At 39.9% G+C, this 8906-nt stretch overlaps 2 protein-coding genes across 3 annotated transcripts in view; one reads left to right on the plus strand and one right to left on the minus strand.

The window, feature by feature from the left end:
* Positions 1 to 1453: 1453 nt before the first annotated feature.
* rfc3 (replication factor C (activator 1) 3) lies at positions 1454 to 4716 on the plus strand. Of its 2 annotated transcripts, none has more exons than XM_028596054.1 (9): positions 1454 to 1659; positions 2208 to 2345; positions 2488 to 2555; positions 2799 to 2896; positions 3047 to 3228; positions 3383 to 3519; positions 3629 to 3727; positions 3857 to 3926; positions 4008 to 4716. In XM_028596054.1, exons 1-9 carry the CDS (start codon positions 1573 to 1575, stop codon positions 4197 to 4199), a joined length of 1071 nt encoding a protein of 356 aa, XP_028451855.1. In that variant the 5' UTR covers positions 1454 to 1572; the 3' UTR covers positions 4200 to 4716. The 2 variants fall into 2 exon arrangements, with proteins under 2 accessions (XP_028451855.1, XP_028451856.1); XM_028596055.1 differs by lacking the exon at positions 1454 to 1659 and adding an exon at positions 1736 to 1894.
* The window catches only part of kl (klotho), a 10229-nt gene continuing 5946 nt past the window's right edge, over positions 4624 to 8906 (minus strand). Inside the window, exons 10-13 of the mRNA XM_028595946.1 lie at positions 8348 to 8455; positions 7983 to 8088; positions 7079 to 7205; positions 4624 to 5831 (exon numbers count right to left, since the gene is read on the minus strand). Of these exons, the coding sequence (XP_028451747.1) occupies positions 5497 to 5831; positions 7079 to 7205; positions 7983 to 8088; positions 8348 to 8455 (676 nt within the window). The 3' untranslated portion in view covers positions 4624 to 5496. The remainder of the gene's footprint in view (positions 5832 to 7078; positions 7206 to 7982; positions 8089 to 8347; positions 8456 to 8906) is intronic.

Consider the following 8906-nt stretch of genomic DNA (forward strand, 5'->3'; position numbering starts at 1 on the left):
GTGTGTACTGTAGATACACTGTAAAATATGAACAACAAAAAAATGATTTTGACAACAAAGATTCACATGCATGAAGACAGATAAGCAAAGAAAAATGTGCTTTCCAACTCTATCACAAAACATGAAATTACAGTTTGGCACTTTCTCGCCTGGTGGCGGAGGACAAACTTGGACTGGATGTGTAAAGGTTTAATTTTTTTCTTGGCCCAAAATCAGATTGTTGGATAAACAAATTGGTTGTTTAGAAGGTGATAAGAACGCCTGGCTTGTAGCCTACATAAACTACCAGATTACACCTTCTCGTTATGTCATGGCATGACCGCATAGTGACATTCTGAGCTTTTGTTTTGGTTGAATGGGATTAACTGCCTCACATTCTTTGGTGGTACCATTGCAGCTGTACTGTCTTCAGCGTAAACGCCTGCCTATCTGCTGCGACAACAAAAAAGATGCTATCCTTAGTTACAATTCCATATAGGATTTATAGGCCTGTAACAATAATTACATAATTGTCTAAATGTCAATTCTTTTAAATAATTGCGATTTCTTTGTTGAACCGCAATTAATTGCTAACATTAGCTAAAGTCTTAAGGTGTGTAACAGGTAATTGTTGATTTTGTTTAGATATGCCAAATGGTAATAATATAAATGATTATTGGTTGGACTATATTTTTAATATTATTTCAATTGTTAGTTGTTGTCCCTAAACACATTCATAGCAACAAAAATGGGAGGGGGGTACAGTTAGAAAAAACATTTTATGATAATAAAGAGGCGTTGTTTACTTCATAGGCTGTGTATTTGTGTTATTACATTATCTGGGTCACATGACAGTGATATAACCAACAGATGTATCCTGGAATTCATTCACAACTTTAATTTGTTTAAAAAAGTAATACATAAATAAATATTTTTAAATTTGACTGAAAGAGACAATTATATTGTTAATCACAATTATTTTTAAAACAATTAATTGTACAGGAAAATGTTGAATTGTTACAACTCTTAGCCAGATGAACCTGCTAGTGGGCCCTCAGGGAACATGAGCTGCTGGGTCCCTATTAACCTCTCATTCTCCCCTGAGCTTTCTCCAAACAAGACAAATGTTTTGTCCAGGACTGTTCTATGTTTTTTGTGTGTGTGTGTACTTATACAGTCATGCAAGAGTGATAGTAGTGGAGAGTGGAGGTCAGAGTGATAGAGAAAACATGGCTCTGGTGGAGGTCATCCCTTGTGGACTGCTGCTGGAGAGGCATTCACTCAAGTGACGTTAGCCTACTTTACGTAAATACATTTTTTAACATATTCGTACTTTAGTATTTACATTCTATTCTACTTAATATTGTACTCGTAATTTACTCTACTACGTTTATTTGGCACTAATAGTTACGCTACTTTTTACTTTAAAAAGGTTTTCAACTCGTCTGTAGCAATTTTGACCCCTTCGACTCTCCGTAGTAAAAGAGGAAGCAGCAGCAACAGCGCGGGTAGCGATTGCGTATGAATGATATTTCGCGGGAGTGTAGATTCAGACTGTCAACACGGACGATAAGTTATTAAATTTATAACGCAATGAGTTTGTGGGTGGATAAATATCGACCGACTTCCCTCGCGAAACTCGATTATCATAAAGAGCAAGCGACTCAGCTGAAAAACCTGGTAAGAGAAACAACCTGCATGCTAGGTTAACTGTATAACGTTATACGTTAGCATTAGCATCATACTTAATAGCTGCAGATAGGCTGCTCTCAACCAGTTCGATTGATTCCCTGTGGACGTTGTTAACTCGGTCATTTACGTGTAAATATCATTTGGAGAGCAACCTGAGTTAAGATCGGTTGTTTGTGATAGCATCCACCGTATCAAACTTGTTTTGGGATAACGTAAACGTAAGGTAACGTTAATGTACACAACATCGTCATTTGAGTGCCAATATTGCTAGATTCACATCAGAATTCCCCCCAGTTTCGGAAATTTTTGCTCCATTGTAATGTTGCTGATCGGCAAATCAAATGGTGACACATAATTGAGAGATAAATGTGCTGCGAGTCAGCTAACGTTACTGAGCAACACTTAAAGTAAACCGCAATTAAAATTGTCACCAATTGGCAATTGAGGCAAGTAATTGCATAACGTTAGTCCAGTGAAGTCCAAGCAAAGGTATTCATATAAAGCAAAACCGCCTTTCTTTTAAATGTTTGTTTAAGGTTCAATGTGGCGACTTCCCTCACTTGTTGGTGTACGGGCCGTCGGGCGCGGGGAAGAAGACCCGCATCATGTGTCTGCTGAGGGAGCTGTATGGAGCTGGGGTGGAGAAGCTCCGCATAGAGCACCAGACCATCGTGGTGAGAGGGGAAATGATGCCATAAATGCCTTCCAATACACCACTAACATGCAGTTTCTCCAGACCTCTCAGTCCTGATGACATCACAATCAAATTATCTGATGAAGTCTTACTGGCATCCGGGTTTTGTTTTTCGTCTCCAGGCTCCGTCAAAGAAGAAAATTGAGATTAACACAATAGCCAGCAACTACCACTTGGAAGTCAACCCAAGGTAATTCAATGATCAATAAGTCGTTAAGTACATTTCCTCCAGTACTGTACTTAATCACTGTTTGGAGGTACTTGCACTTGAAAATTGTTGTATTTTTCACTCCATTGTATTTATTTAACAGCTGTAGTTGGCTACTTTGCAGATTAACTTTTCAAGATCACAGGACAAGTGATTTACAGAGAATATGTGTAAGCTGTAGCAGACAAAAGGTTTTTCTGTTTTTTTTGTTGTTGTGTCGTACAGTGATGCTGGCAACCAGGACCGTGTGGTGATTCAAGAGCTGATTAAAACTTTGGCTCAGTCCCAACAGATCCAGTCAAGCTCCCAGAGAGAGTTTAAAGGTAGGAAATATACAGTACATATTGGGTTGCCGTCTTTAAAAACCAGAGGATCACAGCCCTCTATTAATAAGCATTCCATGATGCCACCCTGTGGCTCTGTGAAGCCAGAATGTGTCACTCTTGTAGTAATTGTTACACTTTTGTTCTCAGTGGTGTTGCTAACTGAGGTAGACAGACTCACGAAGGATGCCCAGCATGCTTTGCGCCGGACAATGGAAAAGTATATGTACACCTGTCGTCTCATCCTCTGCTCTACCTCCACCTCCAAAGTTATTGGGCCAATTCGGAGCCGTTGTCTGGCTATCAGAGTTCCTCTGCCGAGCACAGAAGAGGTAAGATGGAGATGGTGTGGTTTAGATAGTGATTAGTTATCATCTGAAAGTAGCACATTAGAATGCCTAAACTTTGCTGCATGAGTGAAGTCACAGTCAAGACAATATTTCACCTTTTTTTTCTCCTTGTCTCTGTGCTATTCATGTTTGCCAGGTCTGTAATGTTTTGACATCAATCTGTAAAAAGGAGGGTCTGCTCCTCCCACCTGAGCTGGCCAAGCTAATCTCTGAGAAGTCTGGTCGCAACCTCCGCAAAGCCCTTTTGATGTGTGAGGCCTGCAGAGTGCAGCAGTAAGTTGTCAGAAAATGTATTCTCATTTCTCCACAGCTTTATCGATTAATTAGTTTGGAATATAAATGAACAGGATCTGCCTATTTAGCCAGTGTTAATCTTTCCCAGGTATCCATTCTCATCTGACCAAGACGTCCCAGAGACGGACTGGGAGGTCTACCTCAGAGAAACCGCTAATGCCATCGTCAGCCAGCAGAGCCCTCAGAGGTAGGAGGCAAAGAGAGAGAAAGAAGGGGTTTAGTTGGTTTTGTAGCGACTAAGGAAAGTTAATCAGATTTGTGCATAGATATATACGATGGATGGATGTTAATGCTGAATCCTGTCCATCTGTTCCAGGTTGTTGGAGGTTCGAGCCAGGCTGTACGAGTTGCTGACTCACTGCATCCCTCCTGATGTCATTATGAAGGTACAGTTTGCTACACCTCATCTCCCGCCAAAGTGTTGAGTATTCATGAGTATTAATTTTCCTCCTCTAATCCTCTAACAGAGTCTGGTAACAGAGTTGTTGAGTAACTGCGATGGTCAGCTGAAGACAGAGGTGGCTCAAATGGCAGCCTACTACGAACACCGATTGCAGCTGGGCAGCAAAGCTATCTACCACCTCGAGGCCTTCACCGCCAAGTTCATGGCCATCTACAAGAAGTTCATGGAAGACGGTCTGGACGACATGATGTTTTGACTCTGAATGGACTTAAATACTGATACTTTTCTTGACCGGAGTTCAACAGCCCTTGTTGATTTCCTGATATATTTTTGCCCCAACAAGACTTTCAGTGGACTTAATACAGATTTACAACTTTATAACTAACTGTATTCTGCAAGGCATGGTGGCGACATTGACATAACTCACCCTAGAATGGCTCTTGATAGTCTTACACTTTGTGGGATTATGCAATTAATTGTTGGCCAAAAACTTAGCACTCTAACCAGTTTGTAAACCTTGAACTATCACAAGTGATGTAAAATAATTAGAACAGAGCAGTTGTGATAGTAGCAGGCAGTTTTTTGTATTAAAAATATACTTCAAGGACAAGAGATGTTTTCCTAAAAATATGCATGAAATAGATTGCTTTGTTTACAAAAAAAAAGAAGAAAAAGTCTGGTGTTACGCTACGGATACGACCAATGTGTTTTTATTACCATGAATCAACATAACACTGAATCCTTATTAATAATATTGTTGGGTATAATTGTGATACGGTGTGATGTTCCTCAAATGTTCTCAGTATGTGAGACGGACTGGAAACATGGGAAAAGAGTGAGGGGGATTCATGCAACAAAAGTTCCCAGCATGACTTGAACCACGGGTGTCGCAAGTATCCAATTTTGACATGTCCTACACTAAAAGATGTAGTGTCAGGTAAGCACTAAGAACAGATGAATAAATACTCATTGCAGTTACAAAACTGCAGAAATGACATTACATCAGACTAAACAAAAACAGTCTTGAGATGTTATATCAACCTGTAAAGGCAGGTGCAAACATCTGATTTCAGCTTTAAAATGCACTTTCCAGAGATTTCCTCTTGATAACTTCATCTTTGGATTCTATGGGGAAATGATCTGCTGGAGTACAAGAGGTCTCAAAAAATGGAAACCCCTAATGGGTGACCCTTGACTTTCTGAAAGGCATAAACTCACAAACAAGCAGTTTTGAAAAGGCCATTTTGTGATTATACACCACCATCTGCAACTGATAATGTGCAGCTTTTATCAGCTGTAAAAGGTGCATCACAGGTTTTGTAACAACACTTTAGATAACATTTAATAACAGTTGTAACACCAAAAATACGAAGATGATTGGATCACTTTTGTTATTCAGACTTCATTTAATATGAAGGGCAAAAAAAGTACTATAATTTAGGGGTTTAAAGTAAAATTGAGACTGAACTCTACACTGCTGAACAATAAGGTCAGTTTTTCCTTGAGTCACTTCTATAAATAAAACACCAAAACAAATCCTACGGTCACTATCCTCAGTAACACTCCTTGTGTCTCCTGGCTGTGTAGTAGATAATGAGGCCCAGGGTGATCAGCACCCCTGAACCTACCAGGGTCAGGAACCCCACCACAGGCCCCTTGGCCAGCACATGGCAGCCTAGGCAGGGCTGAGGCATGCTGGGACACTGCTGGGGCGCAGCTCCCTGAATGGGGAAGCCGTTGTGCTGGATGATGTTGCGATAGTTGGAGAGAGAGGCCTTGATGATGACCTCTTCGTGGACCTGGCCGTACATGCCAAACCCCGGGTCCCTTTGGTCACTCAGGGCGTAAGCAAAGTAACCCTTCAGGTTTACACCATCCAGAGTGTACGCTGAGGAGGAGAGAAAAGTTCAAGATTCATTTTCAGTTACTTGTATACTGTATGTGCATGTGAAGGTGAGGTGGTGGGCTGGGTGTGTGATAGAAAAATAAGTAACACTTTTTTCTTTTCTTTTTTAAGATAATTTTGTGGGCATTTTAGCCTTTAATAGACAGGACAGCTGTAGACAGGAAAGGGGGGAGAGAAAGAGGGGGGAGACATGCAGCAAATTGGCCGCAGGTTGGACTCAAACCCTCAGCCGCTGTGTCGAGGATTGAGCGTCTGCATATGGGCTCCTGCTCTACCAGGTGAGCTACCCAGGTGCCCAACGCTTTACTTTTAACCCACCCTATTTATCATCTATCAGTAGCATATAAACATATAATAAATTGTATGAGGAAGTTACAAGCAGATCTAGGGACTGTTTTATATATATATATATATATATATATATATATATATATATATATATAATATATATAAACCCTATATTTATATATATAAAAAAATAAAAATGTTTTTAGATTAAAAAAAAAATGCTTTTGCAGGAAAAACAATGGTAATTACAATTACAAGCTCTAATAATATAATTAAGGAGCATATCGTCTGAGTTTTTGTTTATTGTAAACTCAATTTATGGCACTATTTAAAAAAATGGAAAATGCCTCATAGTTATGATTCGATTTACTTGGGCCACCACTATAAGACGTTTCAAAGATCAAATCAAAGGTTTCTTAAATCATTCAACATAAAAAGTAAAAATGAAAACTCCTCATATGTCATCATGGTTGATGTATCTTAGACTTAGGTTTGGAGAGTGTAAACATATCACTCTACACAAATAAATACAAAGTGTTTTCTGTGGGTGGTTGCCCCTTAGTGGTGACAGAGCAAACTACAACATACAATAACATGATGCTAAGTGCTCATCATAGCATAACACTGCAAGGTTTCAGTGTGCCAGCCAAGGTCTCCACTGAGTGTAACCCAAAGACAGGTAAATGGATAGCTAGTAACCTTGACTCCACAATTCAAGTGTAGTGTGTATCTATGTTGATATTTGTGTGTTCTCAGTCAGCTGATGATTCAGGGGTCAGTGACCTAATTACTTGTCTAATAATTAAGCTCTACAGAGGCCAGTAATCACATCTAAGGGATTGATCACTCAGTACACAAATGCAGTGATAACCATATTCAACTCCCAAGTGCATTATAATCCTGTAAAATCTCAACAGCAATTTGTGTGTTTGTAGTCTCACCTTTCAGCGCCTCATTGATGTAGTTGTACAGGTAGTAGACTCTGAGGCTGTCTTTGAAGTGGGCTGGGTCTTCCTGGACCCCATTAGCCATCACGTAGACAGGTACATCACAGTAGTGCTCCCTCACCTTACACAGCAGAAGAGCAATGTTTTTTTTTTTTTTTTTTTTTTATATCTGTCGAGGGTCTTCTATCAGAGTATCACATTGAAACAACAATTCACATGAGACTTTCAAGCAAAGAATCTAAACCGCCGCAAAGGTAGGGACCGAGCTCAGACCGGCTCATGCAAATAGCTACAATTTTGCAGTTCCTAGAACATAACGTTCCTAGAACCCTTTTTTTCTCCTGTTCCGACTGGAACATTTTGGGGATTATTAAGTTCCTCTGGCCACGGTTCTCTTCCTACTACAGGGCAGGGTCTTTTCCCTTTTCCGCATAGTGGTGGTTAGATGGCTGTGATTATAATAACAAAAGGTCAATTCCTATGGCCACTGGGCCAGTTTGAATGAAAATGGTAAAAAGGGTTTTGGGGGAGAGTAGTTAGTAGAACAGTTTAGAAGTGGACGGTTCCCAGAACTACTTGGTCGGAAAGAGGCTATATAAGCCACTAGTGGTTAAATCTCTCTTCAATATGCAACTATTGTTTATTTCAAAAGTTTAACTGCTGGACACAAGCTTTCTCCTACATCACTGTAAAGTCCATTTTCAGTGTGCACTGAGAATTTACAAATTCTGCACAGTGAAGGGCAAACATGCAAGTGAAGAATGAATAAGCAAAACACATTTTTGAATGGAGGGGGACTATAAAGTATTTGTGGTGATGGTGTTGTAGTAGCAGGGTAAATCTACATGTCTTTGCCCCGTCTGTCTGGGATCAAACCTGATGACGAGACCAGTCTCACCCAGTTGAGGGCTTTCCTCAGGCCCCAGGGCACAACAGGCCTCGGGGACATGATCCATGTGGTGTCTATCATGTGCTGCACCTCTAGCATTGCTGTGTAGGTGTACCTACATGGAGATGATACAGAAGCTGTGTGTCATAAAAAAAGTATTGCATGCCTTTAAGATTCCGGACATATCACTACATCAGGGCAAAATATTTTTCAATAATCTTCAACTAAATTATTAAAACTATAGAAGGGGGTGTCCAGTGGGGTAGTAGTTAAAAAGCACATCATATAACCTCACAGCCCTCTTTCCCCCCTTGTTTCCTGTTTCTATGTCTTGTGTCACCATCAAAATGAAGGCCAAAATGAGATCATCTTACGAGTCTTCCTTGGCATGTGTCACCAACTTTGTACTGAAGTGACTAATGGCAAAGAAATCATATGTCCCTTTAACCAGCTGTCTGTCCCCCTCATTGAACACTGGCAGGCTGTGAAAACACACACACACACACACACACACACACACACACACACACACACACACACACACACACACACACACACACACACACACACACACACACACACACACACACACAGAAAGAGAGAGAGAGAAAAGATGACATGATAGATAGATGATATAACAGTTGTATTTCAAAAGTATAAGTTAATAGTTTTGGCTTAACTATTAATGGTGCATACTTAACATTTTTGTCAATAATGAAAAAACTGCTACAACATACTGTATATCCCACCATATTAAACCTTTGAATATCCCAGTATAAATACAACCCTTAAATCATGTTACAACCAGAAATACAGTACATCAATACATTGAATTACAGAGGCTAAATGATCTGTTAAAATGTTTGCATTGTGACTCTATACCACAACAACAAACAAAGCAAAGCAAAGCAACTGTATTGAAGAACAAATCAA

The sequence above is a fragment of the Perca flavescens genome, chromosome 13 (genome assembly GCF_004354835.1).
Source record: "Perca flavescens isolate YP-PL-M2 chromosome 13, PFLA_1.0, whole genome shotgun sequence".
In the NCBI taxonomy this organism is placed as follows: domain Eukaryota; kingdom Metazoa; phylum Chordata; class Actinopteri; order Perciformes; family Percidae; genus Perca; species Perca flavescens.